General features: G+C 50.0%; 1 protein-coding gene across 1 annotated transcript in view; it reads left to right on the top strand.

The window, feature by feature from the left end:
- The window catches only part of DNAAF9 (dynein axonemal assembly factor 9), a 131,188-nt gene that overhangs the window by 99,733 nt on the left and 11,820 nt on the right, over positions 1-19,635 (top strand). The window contains exons 22-26 of the mRNA XM_058287457.2: positions 11,896-11,999; positions 16,825-16,971; positions 17,889-17,977; positions 18,461-18,562; positions 18,810-18,927. Of these exons, the coding sequence (XP_058143440.2) occupies positions 11,896-11,999; positions 16,825-16,971; positions 17,889-17,977; positions 18,461-18,562; positions 18,810-18,927 (560 nt within the window). The remainder of the gene's footprint in view (positions 1-11,895; positions 12,000-16,824; positions 16,972-17,888; positions 17,978-18,460; positions 18,563-18,809; positions 18,928-19,635) is intronic.

Genomic DNA, 19,635 nt, shown 5'->3' with positions numbered 1-19,635 from the left:
TGGTGAAGGTTTCTGTGATGGCACCGCCCCACCTGGACAGACAGCCTCTCGCCATGCAGCTCCCACGACCCCACGAGTAACACCAGGGGCCACCTGAAAACACCGCCTGCCACTTCCTACCCTCTGCCCCCACATTCCTCATCCCTCCCACATGGAAAATAGAAGCCCCCCAAGTTTTCTCCCATAATAGTATCAGTTCAGAACCTTGAATTTCATCATCTAGGTCAGCTAAGTCAGGTGTGGACGAGGCCCTGTGTGCAATCCGTTAAGTACAGTCCTGAGCACAGGTCATCTGTCTGTGACCCTGCTAAGTGGGAGAGATGAGTTGTGTGCCCCCAACCGTCCCCAGGTACTGCAATGAGATACAGCATTTTAGGTGCAAAACGGCAGAAACTGGAAGGAGTCACCAGTACAAAGCAGCTTTGAGGTCCAGCTAGGCAAATGCCAGCCAGAATCCTTGTTCAGGCTTCCAGGCCTGGAAATCCTCCTGCTGGCTCTCCACTAGGCCCTGGGGCTCTGGGGTTAGCCCTCTTAGTCACATTTCCTCTTTCTTGAAGGGTCACAAGTGTTTGCAGCTGCCTACTTCTGTCATTAGAATGGGGTCTGACCGTCTGCTCTCATTCTGGACTACCTCTGTTGGTCCAAGCCAGCACTGTTTCTGCTGCTATGAAATTCTCAGGAACCTAGTGGGTCTTGCATAGAGAGACAGAGGTTTATTCCGTGCTGCTTTTTGGCCTCCTTAAAAATAGCATTTTTGTTTTTTTGAGCCCTGTTCTTTCCTTGTTGGCTATAGCTGCCTTGAGGAGGAAGAGTTCTGATTTACTCCACAAATTCCTCACCCTCCACTGAGCAAATCTCCCTCTGGAAAACTTGTTGTTCTTGTCAAAAATATTCTGTCCGGTGGCAAATTCCTCTGCCTGTTCTCGGATCACTGGTTCAGCTGCTCTTCCATTCACACAGAAGAGCAGGGCGATCTGACCGTCCATCCACAGGAGGCAGGGGTGGTGTAGAAGGGTTCCGTGCCAGGATATGGCTGTGCTTCTGGCTCTCCAGAGCCTGGGGAGGTGCCTGGGGATTGGGACTATTTGCTGATGGGGCGGGGGTGTGACAGTGCTGCCAGCTGGGCCAGACTGTGCCGAGTCTAAAAGCAGGTTGTAGGTACAGACAACACGGCGCGGGTTGTGCTTTGGCAGAGTTGAGCCAGTTACAATATTTAGCAAGGGTTCTTGCCAAAACTGGCTTGCACCTTCCCAGCAAAGGGCCTTGTTCAGCAGTCACCTTGTGTGCTGCGGCGTGCCCGAGTCTCTGCAGGACAGGAAGGAGCACATTCTTTCTGGAGCTTAGATTTCAGACTCGTGGTTCCTGAAGGAACTCTGGTTCGGGCAGTGGTTTCTGGAGCAGAGGCTTAGCCAGGAGGCTCCTTACCTCTGCATCATGCATTCACAGCAGGGTCAGCCCAGGGGCTGACCTGGCTTTTGTGGGACTGAAGCTTACACATCGGGGGGCTCTTTTCAGGGTCCTGAAGCGGGAGTGCCACTGGGGTCATGGCACATCTGCCTTCAGCCTAGACTGTGACGCCCTCAACAGGGGTCTCTTCTGGCCCTGTGGCGGCACTAATCATGAAAGCCTCCTGAGCCCAGGAAGCTGGAAACTCGCTGAGGTTAGAGCCTGGGGGTGTCCAGGGGTCCCCTGAGCTACTTAGGGATGAAGAAAAGGTGCTGCCTATGGACCACTGCCCCTCAGCATGTGGCCTCAGCTGTCACAAGACCGCTCTCCACCCGACCTCCCCCGCTGCACCCTTCACCTGTACCCCGACCCTGCTGCGCCGGCCACACCGGCGGCTCGGTCCTCACCCGCGCTGACTGCGGCCCTCAGCAGGCCGCTTTTGAACTCAACACAAGCAGAACCTTGCTGTGTGTGTCCCTCTGGGACTTCTCCCCCCTTGCTTCTTTCTTTTATGTATAAGTTGTTTATTTTCAGTTGTGGTAAAATGTACATAGCATAAAACTCACTCTGACCGTTTCAAAGTGGACAGTTCTTTGACATTAAGTATGTTGGCAGTACTGCATTACCTTCACCACTGTCTCTTTCCAGAGTGTTTTCATCATCCCAGACCACACCTCACGCTCATTAGCCGTAGCTCCCCGTTGCCCCTCCCTCACGCTGGTCTCTGCCTCTGCGTGAATTGCGTATGCTGAGTGTTCAGATCAGATCCACCACGTTCCTGTCACCCGCTGCCCTCGGCATGTCTTCAGGATCCATCCACATTGTCACCTAACAGCTCACTTCTTTTTTGGTGGGACTTGCTGTTTTTGCTCAGCATCATGTTCCTAAGAGTAGCCGTAGAGTAGGCGCACGTCCACGCCTCCACGGTGTCCCTGGATGGAGACGGGCCGTGTGGACATGTGGGCTGGCCGCAGATCCCTGCTGCGGCACGCGTACGGTCAGGAGCAGGCTTTGTCCGTGTGCAAGCAGGCGGGTTTCTCTGGGAGGGAGCTGGTGGGCTTTGGAAGAGCCCACCTACAGCTTTCCTCAACGAGGCCAGACTCTTCAGTGACTGCCCCAGCTCAGACTCCTGCCAGCAGCACCAGGCGTGTCACTCTTCCCCATTGTGGCCAGCGCTTGCCCTTTGGCCAGTGTCTGTCAATCTGGACTGAAATATTGTATTATTAGGGTTTTAATTTGCATTTCTCTGATGATTAGTGAAGATAGGCCATCTTTTTATTTATCGGCCTATTGTACTTCCTCTTCTGTAAAATGCCTTTTCATGCCTTTGCTCATGTTTCTTTTGGATTATTTGTCTTTTTCTTGTTTATTTGTAAGAGTTCTTTCTAGATTTCAGAAGCAAATCCCTTGTCAGTTATGTATATTTTCTTCCACATTGTAGCTTATTTTTTCATGTTACTGATGATGTTTTTTAGTGAGCTAAAGTTCTTAATTTTAATGTGGTCAAAATAATTAATCTTTTCCTCTGTGGTCAGTGTGTTTTGGACCTGTTTAAGAAATACTTCATCATGAAGTCTCAAAGATATTCTCTGTTGACTTGTAAAAATATTGTAGTTTTTTCCCAGAATCGACCTGGATTGATATTTGAAAGTGGTATAAATTAGGAGTCCAATTTCATTTTTTAATGTAGATAACCACTTGTCGAGCAAATTATTTAAAAATTCTTTGCCCACTGATCTACAATGCCAGCTCTGTTACTAATCAAGCATCTCCTGGGATGCATAACTGTTCTGAGGCTCTCCATTCCATTCCGTTAGTCAAATTTGTCCCTAAGAAAATACCATACTGTATTAATAAATAGAAACTTATAATGTACTTATATATCACAAGGCAAGTTCCCCAACCTTGTTTTTCTTCCTTAGGAGTTTCTTGACTATTCCTAGCCGTTTGCTCAAATTTATTGACATTTTTAAAATGATTTGTCAAGTATCAAAAAACCTATTGGGATTCTTTTACTGAGATTGTGTTGAATTTAAAGACCACTTTGGAAAAATAAATAAATAAATTTATAAAAGATGAAATTAAAAGCAAAGTCGTAATCTAAATGAAAAAAAAAGAAGACCACTTTGGAAGAGTTGACATTTTTACCATGTCGATTAAGTAAGCCTTAGTTTTCCAGTCTGTGAACATAATATCTAAAGATCTGTTAAATCTTTGATATCTTTCAGTACAGGTTTTCATTTTCTCCATATTAGACTTATTCTTTATTAATAATTTTATATTATACTTCTTGTAAATTATATCTTTTACAGTTACGTTTTCTGTTGCTGATTTATCTAGGACTATAATAGGAAGGAGTAGAATTGCTGGTTATAGAATTGCATTCAATAGCTGTATATTGATTTTTTGTCCCTCAGTGCTGCCAAAGTCTTTATTTATTCTTTTTTTTTTTTAAGATTTGTTTTTATTTCTTTCTCTCCCCTTCTCCCCCCCCCTCCACCGCCCCAGTTTTCTGTTCTCTGTGTCCATTCACTGTGTTTTTCTGTGTCTGCTTCTATTCTTCTCAGTGACATTGGGAATCTGTGTTTCTTTATGTTGCGTCATCTTGTTGTGTCAGCTCTCCGCGTGTGCGGCGCCACTCCTGGGCAGGCTGAACTTTCTTTCGCGCTGGGCAGCTCTCCTTACGGGGCACACTCCTTGCGCGTGGGGCTCCCCTACACGGTGGCCACCCCTGGGTGGGAGGGCACTCCTTGCGCACATCAGCACTGCATGTGGACCAGCTCCACACAGGTCAAGGAGGCCCGGGGTGTGAACCGTGGACCTCCCATGTGGTAGGCGGACACTCTTATCCATTGAGCCAACTCCACTTACCTATTAACTCTCATAATTCTAATCACCTAGATTCTTTGAGGTTTATTTTCCCACAACTTTAATTATAACATATCCCATCAAAAGAGGATGCTTGGTACTCCCCCACCCCTCTTTCCTTTTGGGGGCATTAGAGGACCTGAAAATAGCTTTATTGAGGCAAAATTGACATACAGTAAATTGCATGCATATAAAGTACATCACCGACATTTTTGGACTTAGAGATGCGCACATGAAACCATCACCCACAAGCATTTTCTCAGGCCTCCCTCCTGTGTCCCCCACCCTCCATTCCCAGGCAGCTGCTATTCTGCTTATTTCCACTCTAGATTAATTTGCATTTCCTAGAGTTTCTTATAAATGTAGTCATATAATATGTATTCCTTTTTGCTTGGCTTCTTTGACTCAACACAATTAGTATGAACTCAACTTTGTTGCTGCATGTATCAATAGATCATGCCTTTTTATTGCTGAATAAGGATTTCATTATTTGAATATACTATGATTTGTTTTTACTTTCACCTATTAATGGACATTTAGCTTATTTCCAGTTTTTGTCTATTTCAGATAAAGCTGCTTATAAACATTTGTATATAAATCTTTGTGTGGACACGCTTTCATTTTTCTTGGTAAAATACCTTGTGACTGGGTCACATTGTATGTGTGTGTTTAACTTTTTTAAAAACTGCCAAACTGCATCCAGGATGGTTGTGCTGCTGTTACTTTCCCACCAGTCGTGCATGAGAGTCCAGCTGCTCCAAAGCCTTGCCAGCACTTGCTATAGTTAGTCTTTTACATTTTAGCTGTTCTCCTAAGTGTGCAGCAATATCATTGTGGGTTTGTTTTTAACTTTTTATTTTGAAATAATTTCAAATTTAAGGGACAGCTGTAAAAATCATGCAAACCCCATATAAAGAATCCTAATATATACCCACCCCACCATTACCCAGATCCACTAATATTAACATTGGCCACATTTGCTCTATCATTTTTTTCTTTTCTCTTATTTCCACTCGATTTTTTCCTTAACCTGTTTGGTCTTTTATTTTTGCCTCTTATACTTCATTCACGTTTCCAGTTCCTGCTGGTGATTCCAATGTCCGATGCTTTTCCGTGTCATCTTCTGCTCTCGGCGGTTCCCGTTGGCTCTCACTGATAGTGCTTTTGTTGCTTGAGTGACGGATTCTTTGGCGCTTATGTGTGGAAATCTTTTACTTCCACATTGAAGTTGGTTTCTCCAGCAAGAATTTGTATCTGTGTTGTAGCATGGATTAGAACTTCATTCCTTTTTATGGCCAAAGGACATTGCATTACATGTAGTGGCCGTATTTCCTTATCCATTCACCTGTGGTGACACTTGGGTTGCCTCCACCTTTTGACTATTGTGAACAATGCCGCAGTGAACTTTGGTGTGCAGATATCTGTTTAAGTCCCTGCTTTCAATTCTTTTGGGTATAAACCTACAAGTGGAATTGCCAACTCATGAGATAATTCTATACTTAACTTTCTGAGGATCTGCCAAACTATCTGCCACAGCAGTTGCACCATTTCACATTCCCACCAGCAATGAACAAGTGTATTTCTCCACATCTTCTCCAACACTTGTTATTTTCTGTTGTTGGTTTTTTTTTAATAGTAACCATTGTAGTGGGTCTGAAATGGCATCTCAATGAGATTTGATTTCCCTAACGATGTTGAGCATCTTTTCTTGTGCTTATTGGCCATTTATATACCTTCTTTGGAAAAGTATCTATTCACGTCATTTGCCCATTTTTTAATTAGGTTGTCTGTCTTCTGGTTGTTGAGTTATAGGATTGCTTTATATATTCTGCTATTAAACCCTTATCAGATATATAGTTTCCCAAATATTTTTCTCCCATTTTCTATGTTGTCTTTTTAATTTCTTGATAAAGTTCTTTGATGGGAAAACTTTTGAATTTTGATGAGGACCCATTTGTCTCTCTTTTTGTTGTAGTTGCTTTTGTTTTGGGCATAAAGACTAAGAAATCATTGCCTAACACAAGGTTCTGAAACTGCTTCCCTGCGTTTTCTTCTAAGAATTTTATAGTTTTGGTTCTGTTCTTTACGTCTTTGATCCATTTTGAGTTACTTTTTGTATGTTGTGTGAGGTGGGGTCTACCTTTGTTCTTTTGCATGTGGACATAGAGTTTTCCCAGCACCATTTGTTGAAGACACTGTTCTTTCCCTGTTGCATGGACTTGGTGCCCTTGACAGCAGTCACTTGGCCACTGGTTGCCTAGATGGTGGCGTGATTCACTTTGGGATGCTATTCCCCTCCAGAATCTTTGAACAATGAGTGAAAACTGTAGACCCATCTTCTTGAAAGCTCTGGGTAACAGTGAAGGGGTTGCAGTAATTGGATGGGTGCCAAATCAAGAAAATGCCACTTTAAAAATGGTGGGAGAAGCTCGGGGTGCCCTTCTGGCACCTCGCCTCCCTCTCCCCAGCCCGGTGTGGAGCCATACTGCACTCCCCTTGTGGGTCCTGGCCCTTTTCCAGGGACATCGAGGAACCCTGTGGACACATGGGGTGCCCGCATGTCCTCGCCAGCCACGGGTGGCAGCCTGAAAGCCTGAGCTAGGGAACTCCGCTAGGACTACAGAGAGCCAACGCAGTGTGAGAACCATTGAGCGGCAGTGGCTGGGGGCAAAGGCATGTAGTTGAGCTTGGGTGGGGAGAGGGGCCTGCCTTGCAGGGAGCGGAGGGTACGTTCAAACTCCCGTGAAGACTGGAGCCCGTGCGAGCCCGGCCAGAGCTGACTGCTCAGCAGAAGCCGTGGAGGGAAGAAGTCAGCAGCATGGGATAGTTAGCGTGCTGAGAGGAAACCGCACACCAAGAATTCACATCTGGCAAGGCTTTCTTGCAGAACTGAGAGAGGGATTGAGACGTTCCCAGACAAAAAAAAGCTGGGTGAGTTCATCACCACTAGGCCTGCCCTACAAGCAGTGCCAGAGGGAGTTCTTCAGACTGAAGGGAAAGGACACTGGACAGAGGTTCAAAGCAGATAAAGAAACAGAGGCCTGCAGTCAAGGTAACCATGCGGGTAACTATAAATGCCAGTACGATTTCAATTTATTTCTTCATATGTAACTACACTTCTTACTTCTTGCAGGTATTAAAATGCAAATGCATTAAGAGTAATGGTGAATGTATGGTTTTGGACAGACAGCCTATAAAGATGTAATGTAAGGAGTGGACGTGGCTCAAGCAGCTGAGCGCCTGCTTCCCACATGGGAAGTCCTGGTTCATTTCCCGGTGCTGCCTAAAAAAAAAAACACAAGCAACAAGCAAAACAAGCAAAATAAAACAACTCAGGGGAGCCAGTGTGGCTCTGACTGAGTGCCTGCCTTCCACATATGAGGCCCTGGGTTCAATCCCTGGTCCCCAGTACCTCAAAAAAATTTAAAAAAAGATAACAATTTGTAACAAGTACAACAAAAAGGTGGGATGAAGGGATATGGGAACAGTGTAGATGTATGTTATTGAAGCTAAGTTGGTATCAAATCAAATATGATAGTTTTAGACTTCAGATGTTAAATCTTAATCCCATGGTAGCCACAAAGAAAGTGTACAAAGAGTATTTTCAAAAGAAATGAGAAGGGACTCAAAATGGTACAATACAAAAATATTAGATAAAAATGAAAGTAGCCATTAATGGATGAATTGAGGATCAAAGAGAGTTTAAGGCTTACAAAGACCAAATAGCAATTTGGCAGAAGAAAGTCCTGCATTATTGGTAGTTATTTCAAATTTACCCTTCCATGTGAATTTGATGATTGGTGTTTCCATTTCTGCAAAGAAGGCTATTAGAATTTTGATAGGGATTGTTTTGAATCTGTCAAGCACTTTGAGTAGAAGTGACTTCTTAACAATATTTAGTCTTCTAGTCCCTGAACATGGACTATCTTTCCATTCGTTTAGGTTTTCTTCAATTATTTTTAGCGATGTTTTGTAGTTTTGCATGTTTTACATCCTTGGTTATATTTATTTCTAGATGTCTCATTTTCAGCTGCCCTATTACTGTTTACTCAGGCTTCACTTTGGTTGCGTAGAGCCAGTAGCTTGCCTCCATCCCTCTGTAAGGGCACGGCATGGGCCAGACCCCCTGCTCATTCCTTGCTGTGGTGTTTCCTTCAAGCCTCAGTGAATGGTCGGCATTCAGCAGCTCCTTCATTCTTGCTGCAGTGATTTAAAGATTCTTGAGTCCTTTTTTCCAAGGGGTAGAGATTGCTCCACAACGAAGAGTAGGGTGCTGGTCCCTTGCTGTGCCGTCCAGTGGACGTATCCTGAGCACTCTGGTGACCAAGCTGACCTTCACCTCCCAGGGATGGGAAAGCCCAGGCATGGCCATCTGCTGTCTCTGCCGCCGGTTTACAACCTCTCCTGTGTTCCCTTTTGTCCACATGAAGGACATTCTTTAAGGAAGAATGTTTTCTACAGCAGTGTGCATGGATGATTTTACAGACTCTCAGGAACAAAAGGTCAAGAGAAGTAAGCACATCAAAGAAGAACATATGTGTTAGGATTAATGAGTTATATACAATTAATAGGTACAAGTGTGGCATAATGATACAGAATCCAGGATGCTGGTTACTGCTGGGTTGGGAAGCGAGGCCGCCGTTGAGGGCGATGTCCCTGGGCTTCAGGGTCCTGCTGAGTTCAGGCTGTGGTGAGCACACAGGTGTCTGGGTTTTGTTGTTGCACTTTGTTTTGTTTTGGTTTAAACCTTATGTGTACATTTCATGCACTGTCACACATACAGAATGAAAATTATCTGGCCAATGCATCGTAACATTTTCCCAGCAATGATAAATGTTTCCTCTTCACACAAGCGGAGCTGCTGGAGAATTTCTATTTGTGTTGCCAGTTGTCTGAGGGAGGAGAAGCTAAATTCTTCAGTAAGACCTTGGCATCTTGTTTTGCCCCGAGGCCTTGTCCCTGCCCACGTGGACTTCCTGGGATGGAGAGGTCAGTCAGAGAGCCACGCCATAACCCCTGCTGCTCCCTCTTACCCTGGGTTTTCAGATCCACAGAATGGAAAAGAAAGCACAGAGGTCATCCTATAGGGGACCCAGGCACAAGACAAGCAGCCAGGGAGCAGCTCCTGGTGCGAGCCGCCCCAGTCATGGAGCAGCCCCTGCAAAGCCTTCCCCTTCAGACCATGCCCTGGCAGCCTGGAGTCCACCAAGACGCCACAGTGCCCCCTCGTCCAGATCGAGGCGCTGGGAGAACTGGCCCGGGGCAGCCCGGGAGCCGTGTAACGGCAGAGCCAGGCTGCGGCGACTCGGACCCAGGGCTCACATCCGCTCCCGTTTCCTTGGCGCCTGCTCTGGGCCTGGACCCAGAAGGAATGCTTTCCAGCACTGCCTCGTGAGCTTCCCTCTTCCTCTTTTCCATCTTGTTTCGGGACTTGAGAGTGTGAAGGGAGAGGAAGTGCTAGAGGTAACCTCCTTGGCCCTCCTGCTGGTCTTGAATAGTTGGAGTGCGCGGTGCTGGATGGTGCTCCTTCCTGGAGCTCTGAGGACTTCGAGGTTTTCCAAGGAGGCCTTCAGTGGTACTGGACCTAGTTCTGAGAAGCTTCACTAGAGAGGCGCCTGGTGGAGGGCTGAGCCCGGGACACGCTAGGGGCAGGTCCTCAGCGGTGCTGGGAGCGGCTCCTACGCCGTGACCCTGAGGACCCTCCTTCCTCTGGAGTCAGGAGGTGGCCGTTCTGTGGCACGAGTTGACGAGGTGGTGATTTTAGGAGAGTGTTGAGGTTTTGGATGAGCCTTGGGGAGCTGGTGGGAGGATCACCAGGCAGCACCACAGGCCTGTGGTGGTTGAGGAACGGATCACCCATGGTGGGCTTCGGAGAGAGGGTCAGACGAAGGAAACGGGAGGGCGGAGCCGGGTCGGCCCAGCACCCTGCAGAGCCCTTGGCCTCAGACAGACCCGAGTTGGCCCCTGACTCCCCACCGGGCTGCTGTGACTTCGGAGGAACCACTTGAGCTCGTTTCCTCACCAGTAGGACGCCTTAGGTTGCTATGAGGACAGGAAGCTGTAATGCACGTGGCCTGCTTAGTGAAGGCAGGCCTAGGGGAGGCACGCGATGGGAAGGTCAGGAATTTCTCATCAGGGAAAAACGAAGGACCCAAGTCTTTAAAGTCTTTGAAGGCCCCGGTGTTGGAGTGGGAGGGCTGAGCCCCGGGGGCTGCTGCCGAAAGTAGGTTCTGGAGCTGAGGGTCTGGGCAGTGAGACGGTCTGGGGCTGAGATTGAGGCCAGCCCCCATGTGGGCCTTGGGGAGGCTGTGAGCCCTCAGGGCTTACTGGGCACGAGGCTGTCAGGAGGACCGGGGCATGCACAGTGAAGGACTCAAGGGAGGCGCCGTGTCTGGGGAGCCAGCGGGCATGCCAGGGTGGGGTGGGGGGAGCAGCGGAGGAGCCTGGGGCTGCGGAGGGCAGAGGGCGGCAGGAGGAGCCTCTCCTCAGGGGGCCAGAGCCAGGCCCGTGCGGGCAGCCAGGCTCTGCGCAGGGCGTGGGTGGCCGAGAGGCTGCTGTGTCACGGTGCTGTGGTGGCGACCTCGCCCAGTGTTTGCCCTGCCGCCGACGTCCCGCTCCAGACCCTCCTTTTGTGCCCCTCAGCACGCACGTGCCCCTGGCCGCCCCCGCGCAGTGCAGCTCTCCTGGAGGGCTCAGCTGCTGCGCTGCCGCCTCTGCCCGCTGGTCCCCAGCGCACGGCCTTCCTGGAGCTGCAGCTGAGGAACCAGGCCCCCAGGCCCTCTGCCCGTCCTTTCCCTTAGCAGAGGGATGGTAATGATCGAGTTCCCAGAATTACTTGACCTCTTTTCTGTATGTGAAGGAAAAAAAGGGAAGGAAAGAAGCTGTCACGGGGAGAGAGAGGCTCCGTCTTGGACCGGGTGCTTCGTTTGGGTCTCCAGAACCTCAGTCCACGTTATCTTAACTGTCCGTCTTTTCTGTGGTCCGCTCCCTGGGGCCCATCCAGGCCTCACAGCTGCCATTGGACCTGAGCCCTCGTCCCGAGCCCTGGTGTCTGGTGTCCACCTCCCGCCTGCCTTGCTTTTGTGAGCCCTCTTAGGGCCTCGCCTAAATATCCCTTTGCTGCTCCGTCTTCCACAAGGACCGTCAGCGGAGACCCTAGTCTCCTTGGCCCTGCGTGAGAGAGGGACCCTCCTTAGGCTGAGCCAGCCTCTGCCAAGCAGGAGAATGGAGCAGCTAGCAGCGCGGTAATGGCGCAGGCTTGCCCCAGACCTGTTGAGGTGTTCTTCCCTGGAGGACACCCACAAGGGAGTGTGGATTTTGCCTCTCCCCTCAGCTGACAGTTTGCTCGTTCGTTACCTTTTCTACTTCGTGTGCAAAGCCTGTGCCTGAAGCTTCACTTCTCAGAGCCCTGAGCAGGTGCGTTGTCTTCTGCAGAGCGCAGAGCCCAGCACAGCCATCGTGTAGCTCGGGCCTGTCGTTGCTGGCCTCTGGGCCCCTCTGCATATGCAGTGACCTGTGAGGAGGCCGTGGGGCCACACCCAGGGCCAACCCCAGCTCTGACCAGCTCTCTTTTCCTTCCAGGGAAAGTTCATTTCTTCTCTGGTGGCCTTCTGTTCTCTCACCGCCGTCATGGAAGTATCATCATTTCCAAGAATCACATGAATTCCATTTTGTTCTACGATGGGGTAGGTGTTTCACCAGACTGCAGCTTTTGTGCAGAAAGACACACTTTAGAGGGGACAGCTAGGTAACCCCCTCACCCCACCCGCTCGAGGCAGGAGGCCACGGAGCGGCCTGGGCTGGAGGTCAGAAGCACCTTCCCAAGACACCTCACCTATGGCCTCCAGCCCAGGGACATGGAGAACTGGAAGGAGGCTGCTTCCAGCCTTGACTGCTTAGTGATTTTTTAAATTTAATTTTTCATTTAATTTGTTTGCTGCTTATTTACTTTATTGAAGTGTGACATAAGTATGATGAACTGTATCCATTTAAAGTTTTCATAGATGTGTATACTCATGAAACGATCATCACAATCTATAAGGTACAAAAGATTTTTATGACCCCAAGAAGTGTCCTTTTCGCAATCCTTTTCCCACTCCCCTGGTTTGGGCAACCACTCATTCACTTTCCTTATTTGTTTATTTATTTATTTCTCTCCCCTTCCCCGCCCCCCGCCCCTGTTTTCTGTTCTCTGTGTCTGTTTGCTGCATCGTCTTCTTTGTTTGCCTCTGTTGTTGTCAGCGGCTCAGGAATCTGTTTCTTTTGTTGCGTCATCTTGCCGTGTCAATTCTCTGTGTGTGCGGCACCATTCCTGGGCAGGCTGCCTTTCTTTCGCGCTGGGCGCTCTCCTTATGGGACCCACTCCTTGCACGTGGGGCTCCCCTACGCGGGGGACACCCCTGTGTGGCAGGCACTCCTTGCGTGCATCAGCACTGCACGTGGACCAGCTCCACACGGGTCAAGGAGGCCCGGGGTTTGAACCGTGGACCTCCCATGTGGTAGATGGACACCCTAACCACTGGGCCAAGTCTGCCGCCTCATTCACTTTCTGTCACTGTAGATTAGTTTGAATTTTCTAAAATGTTACAGAAATGAAAATTTTACTTTATGTACCCTTTTGAGTCTGGCATTTTCACTCAGCACAATCAATTCATCCATGCTTTTGTGTTCCTTTTTTTTTCTTTTTAAGATTTATTTTTATTTATGCCGCCCCCCCCCCCCCCAGTTGTCTGCTCTCTCTGTCTGTTTGCTGTGTGTTCTTCTGTGTCTGCTTGTATTCTCATTAGGCAGCTCCAGGAACCGATCCTGGGACCTTCCAGAATGGGAAAGAGGTGATTACTCCTGTGCCACCTCAGCTCCCTGTTCTGCTACATATTCTTATTTTCCCTCCTCTGTGTCTCTTGCTCTGTCATCTTGCTGCCCCAGCTCTCCCCATCGACCGACACTCCTGTGCGGGGCCGCATTCCTGCATGGGCCGGCACTCCGCATGGGCCAGCTCACCGCGTGGACCACCTTGCCCTCACCAGGAGGCCCTGGACCTCCTATACGGTAGACGGTAGCCCAATTGGTTGAGCCATATCCGTTTCTCTGTTGTATTCTTTTAATTGCCAAGCAGATTCCATTATAGCTTCAGCATAAAATTTATCACACTACTCAATCATTTAAACTTCTGAAAAGTATTTCAAAAAGAGAATTAAAAGGCAATAAAAGAAACTAAGAAAAATATTTTTTGGTGATTAAAACCAACCAGTGAATATTTCTTTCTTAACTTCCAGGGAGCTCTTATCATTACCGGCAGGAAAACACTGAGTTCCCCAGGTCAGGGGCATTCAGAGGATGTGAGGCTAGTTAACAGATATTAAGAAACAGCCACCTCTGCCCTGTGTGAAGTAAATCTGCAAAGGGTGAAGAGTAGAGAGTGGGCCGAGGAGAAACTGGATCAGAACCCGAGTATATAGCTGTGGGCCCAGGTGGGGAGTGGGATGCCGCTTTCAGAAAGGGGTAGAAACAGGATGGAACAGTGCGGCAGGCGCTAATGGTAAAGTAAGTTCAAAAGGACATGGAAATGTAAACATAAATACCACGTTTTTATTGCATACGCTAGGCAAATCAGTGAGTACATAGGAAAAGTGCTAAAATGCTAGCTGTGATTGGGCTGAGGTGACAGGATTGGAATTAATTTTTTAGCCTTTCTTCTCTGTTCTGTTTTTATGTTTTTTCAAATTTTTACTTAATGAACGTAATACTTTTTAAACTTATTACTTCGAAATAATTTGAAACTTACAGGTAAGTTACAATATATAGAACTCCAGCATACACTGCACCCACATACCTAGATTTACCAACTATTAGCTTTTAGCCACATGTGTTGTATTGTTCTGTTTCTCCATTTTCTAAATATTTGAGAGTAAGTTTTGTACATCCTCCTTCTCTAACAATCAACACTTCTGTGTACATTTCCTGAGACAAGGACACTCACTAATGGGCCTGCCTCAAGGACAGCAGTCAGGTTCACAGACTTCAGCATTGATGCAGGCTAGCAGCCCGTCCTCCAGATTTTTCTTTTTTTTTTTCTTTTTTAATTTATTTCTCTCCCCTTCCCCCATAGTTGTCTGCTCTCTGTGTCCATTCACTGCGTGTTCTTCTGTGACTGCTTCTATCCTTATCAGCAGCACTGGGTATCTGTGTTTCTTTTTGTTGCGTCATCTTGCTGCGTCAGCTCCCCGTGTGTGCGGCGCCATTCCTGGGCAGGCTGCACTTTTTTCACGCTGGGCGGCTCCTTAGGGGATGCACTCCTTGCGCATGGGGCTCCCCCACGAGGGGACACCCCTGCGTGGCAGGGCACTCCTTGCACGCATCAGCACTGTGTGTGGGCCAGCTGCACACGGGTCAAGGAGGCCTGGGGTTTGAACCTTGGACCTCCCATGTGGTAGACGGACGCCCTAACCACTGGGCCAAGTCCGCTTCCCCAGATTTTTCAGTTGCCACAGTAATGAGCTTCATTATTAGATCCAGTCCAGAGTCATGTATTACATTTAACTGTCATTCTCTCTCTCTTCTTTCTCTCTCTTCTCTTTCATATTACTTTTATAATGAAAAAGTAAATGCTAAACAAACAGCCAAAGTGAGGGTAGGAGAAGGGAGGAGAGCCCCCTGGTGGCTTGAGGAAACGTGAGCCCGGTCAGTCTGTCACAACCCTGGGACCAGTTGGGAGCCCCAGGTGGCCCCGCAAGGAGGCAGGTGAGCGTAGCACCTCGCCCAGTGCACGTGGGTCTACCGCAGGGGCAGGTTGGGGTGCCTGCCCAGGACCCAGCGTTCCTGCGGCTCTGTCGGGGGTGACTGTCCGCCCTGCAGCTTTGGCTGCCTGGTGCTCAGCAGAAGTTTCTAGCACTCGGCAGGGAACTGACCTGCTCAGCACAAGAGCTAGGGCCTCCTCCAGGCCCCTGTGGTGCTGCAGGAGACACAGCGACGCGGGTCTTGGGTTCTCCATGTTAGCCTCCTGGTGGGTTGGCACCAGCGCAGGGCACGGTCTGGCCAGCAGTTCTGAGCGAGCCCCTGGCTTAACAGCAAGAGCCAGCTCTTGGCGACATGTGGCCTGGTGCTGGGCAGCAGCATGCCTGCAGGCCTCCCTCACCATCTCCCTTGGTTGAGGGGTGGAGGAGCGCTGGCGACGGGGGCCTGGCAGTGCGTTCCGGGCAGGTGCTGCAGTGCTGGCTCCTCTCACTGCTCTGTCCTCTGGGTCAGCCTCCGAGAAAGCTGGGAGTGGAGAGGCTGAGTGGGTGAGGGTCCGGGGACGCAGGCTGTGGGGATGTGTGAGAGGGAGGAGTGTCTTCTCCACGGGGGATTTCAGCAAAGACAGTTCCTAGAGTTCATCCCACTCTGCAGGGAGATGGGTAGATCCTCCTCCCATTTCCCTGGTGGCCACTGAAGTGTACATGACACTAAAAGGGAATTGAGGAACGAGTCAAAGACGCCCAGAATCCTAGCCAGCTGAGAAGAGCAACGGGCCTGGCCTGCCCTGCTCCTGAGATCCAGCCTGCCTGTAGCTTGGGTAGAAGCCCAGACCAGGGCCAGAGCTCCACGGCTGTCTCGTGGACACTGAGCCCGCTTCCTCTCTTCCGTTACAGTCTCGAATGGCTGCCTGAGGGTACACGCAAGCATGTGTGCTCTCAGCTTTCCTTTTGACTTTTGTTGATACTGAATCAGGAGTTGAAGGTGGAAGTGGAGTTCTAAATACCCTCTTTCACTCAAAACCATCAAAAACCAAAGACCTCTTCTTACCCACGACGTGGCTGCCAGGATTTCAAGCCTTTGCTCAAGTCTTACTTTTCCAATGAGGCTTGCCTGGACCGCCTGTTTGTCCTGGGAACTGCCCACTCCCCCCGCGCTTGCGCCTCTCCTCCTCCAGTCCACTTTGCTGTCCATAGGACTGCTGTCTTCTGACGTTCTGGAAGTTCAGTTATTTCTTTTGCTTACTTTTTGCCTTTGTTTCCTACCTCCACCACCACCACCCTCAGACAACAGGACTTTATCTGCTCTGGACACTGCTGAATCCTGAGCTCCTAAACAATGGCTGGCACGTACAGGCCCTCAGCACGTTTTGAACGAATGAATGATCAAGTGAATACAAGAAGCGTGTCACCTCCAGGCATCGCCAAGCACGTACTTAGTACACGTGACTGCTCCTACAGTTCTGTCTCCAGCAGAGCCTCTGTGGAGCAGACTCTCGTTACGCAGTTGATGAATGAGTAATGGAATGCCAGAGACTGCTCGGCAGAGCTGGCAGAGTCTGAACATAGATTGAATGCCAGCCCCCTAGAAAGAATTTTGAGATAACGTTTCAGAAGACACTTTCGGTACTTCCTGCATCTCCTGTAACTGGGCATTGGAAAGCAGGGTGTATCCTGAGTCCGGAAAACCATAGGATGGGAGGGCAACTGCCCATATCACTGCCCTGGCAGCCGCCTCATGCACCTGGCCCTTCTCACTGACACGCCCCTTTTTCTCTAGGATTCCACCAGCGTCGTTGCTGCCCTTCTGATCGAGTTCAAAAGCTCGTTGCTGCCCCATCTGCCAGTTCATTTCCATGGACCAAGCAATTTCCTGATGCTTGCCCTTTTCCCCAAGTCAAAGATATACCAAGCGTTTTACTCAGAGGTAACGTCGCCCGTCGTTCAACAAACACCTACTCCTTTCTTCCTTAGCAGTCTGGGTGGTGAGGCCACATCCCGGGCCTGCCAGTGAGGTGGGGGCACTGGTGGTGAGAGGAGGATGCATTGGAGCCTTCAGGTCCTGCCAGGCAAGTCTAAAGGTCTGAGCAAAGGCTCGTATGTGTCTAAGAAAAGTCTCCTCCATCCCCTTTCAGTCCTGATTTGACCTATTTCCCTGCTGACTGCCTTGGTGGACTGGGCCTTGGGCCCTCTCTGTCCCCTGGGTCACAGCCCAGCCTGCCTGGCAGGCTGCACACCCAGGCCCAGAGTTCCGCACGGTGAGGAGCCTGCCAAGCGTTGTGCCACCCATTCGAGGCCTAGCTGCAGCCAGATCCAAGCAGGAGCTGGCCCGCACCTGGTGGGCATGCTTGGAGAGCCGCGAGGTCAGGTCCCTCCCTGGGGAAGGCTCACGGCCCCTGGAGGCCAGAGCCCCCGGGGCTGCAGAGCAGCTTCTCGGCCCCTCCTGTGGCTGGCCTGGCAGTTAGGAACCGAGTGCGCCATCCCTCTGCCTCCATCCCTCGGCCTCCAGGCAGGTGTTGCTCGAACCACTTGTGTCTGTCTGACCCTGTTACCAGGGAAGAAAATGTCCCTGCTGCCAGAGCAGTGTCACCCAATACCGTCCTCTGGGTGCCGCACCTCAGAAGGAATGGAATGCATCCCCGGGGGCGGAATCCAGCAATAAGTTCTGGTTTGAAAACTACAGAATAAAATTGCTTCTGGCCCCTATTTTAAAGCAGACTTGTTTGTTATGTTTTCTCTCTGTACTGACAGTCTAGATTTTCAACAACCATCAAATCCCCATGTGGGTTCCATATCCTGTTATTGAGTTTAAAGTGTTCTTTGCTCAAATTCTGTTTTGTTTAGGTCTTCTCCCCCTGGCAACAACAGACTGACTCAGGGCTCTTTTTAAAAGTGATCCAGGAGGATGGATTATCTGTGGAACAAAGGAGCTTGTAAGTGGCTGCCTTCGGCCTCAGTGCTCGTGCCCCACGCTCAGCATGCACTCTGGGGGGCTTGCGCTTTGTAACACGGGTCTTAGCACCCGAGAGCGCCGAGCCCGTCATTTCCACCTTGCAGGTAGCCAGTGCCTTTGGGGAAGCAGAGGGTTAGAGAGATGAAATTGGCATACGTCACATCCATAGCACTGCCGGAGTGCGCAGCTTTCCACGGTGGGCACGGCAGTTGAGCCAGAGCTGGGCTGGGCCTCCTCTGTGACCGCCTGCCGTGCCTGGCTCCCAGGGGCAGGGGGATCGTCTTTCCTCCGGAGATGAAGGCCCCATTTGTGCTGCACTAACTCCACATATTGTCTGAGTTGGGCAGATGCTTGTCTTGGAAGAGCGGGCACTGCCATTGCTCGGGCCTGAGCACCAGGAGCACCGGTTGTGCGGCGCGTGTGCCCTGGGGAGGTGCGGCTAACGGTGATCTCTCTGTTCCAGACACTCCAGCGCACAGAAGCTCTTCAGTGCCCTGAGCCAGCCTCCCGCTGAGCAGCGGAGCCCCCTGACACTGCTGGCAGCCAGACTCCCGGGGCTGGACTGGTGAGCTCTGGTGTTCTGGGCTTAGATGTGAGGGGCTTGTGAAAGGTCAGAAACCTCCATGTTGGTCCCTCGTGGGCTCCTCTTTCTTAAAAGCTTCTTAGGATCGTTGTTAGAGGCAGGAGTGGCACATACAGTCTCAGTCTCCAGAGGGAACCTCGGGTTATTTTTCAGCAGTTAAGGAAGTTTTCCGTGTGAATGGGCACATGCAGGCTGACAGCGGAACCTGAGAGCCGTGTCTTGTTCCCAGGTTTCCCCAGCACTTCGCGCTGGGCAGCGTGGGTCGCGAGCCCATGATGAGAACACACCTTCCTGTGCTGCTGCGGCAGGCTGACACCAGCCCTGCTCTCAGGGTGGAAGGCGGCCAGGTAAACGCTGGGAGCTCAGGGACGAGCAGCCGCCTGTCCTACCTCGGTCTTTCTGTCCGTTAACAAAGAGCTTAGGTGGGGTCCCTTTTGTCGCGACCTGCCCCCGCTCGGCAACAGGGAAACCTGTCCCGTGCAGGCGGAGCCCCGGGGCAGGGAAGTGCCCTGGCGCCTGGCCGTGCCCTGCCCTTGCCTGCCCAGGTCCTCACACCTGTGGCCCAGTGCTCTCACGCCATCGGCTCTTTCTGTTGTGACAAGGACTTACCTGCAGGACTCGGTACATGGTGCCAGGAGGGGCTGGGGCAGCTGCTGGCATTGCCAGGGTAGAGTGATACTATGAGCATTCTCCTCCCAAGAGTGGATTTTCATCTGCACCACGTTTCCCTCCTCCTAACCCCCTCCCACCATCCTTTGGAACCATACATTGTAATTTACTCAAAGGTAGTGTTTATTTCTGTGCAAATGTATGTCACTGAGCTGCAAATGACAGCAGAAGCACTAAGCAAGTAGAAGCATCATTCCTTCCCTGGGTAAGAGTTTCAAAGGCCTGCAAATGCCAACTCGCTCTGTTTTATTTAAAAGGAATTACATCCTAGGCTCCTTGCACCGCAGTATCCCAGTATAAAAGATGTGGTTAATGTACATAAAGCCATCTAACAGCACGACAGGGCTGACCTGAGGCCAGAAGGGGTCTGCTGAAGGCTTGCCTGC

Source organism: Dasypus novemcinctus, chromosome 24, assembly GCF_030445035.2.
Source record: "Dasypus novemcinctus isolate mDasNov1 chromosome 24, mDasNov1.1.hap2, whole genome shotgun sequence".
NCBI classification, from domain to species: Eukaryota; Metazoa; Chordata; class Mammalia; order Cingulata; family Dasypodidae; genus Dasypus; species Dasypus novemcinctus.
The sequence above is the reverse complement of the archived record's forward strand: the minus strand, read 5'-3'. Positions and strand labels throughout refer to the sequence as shown.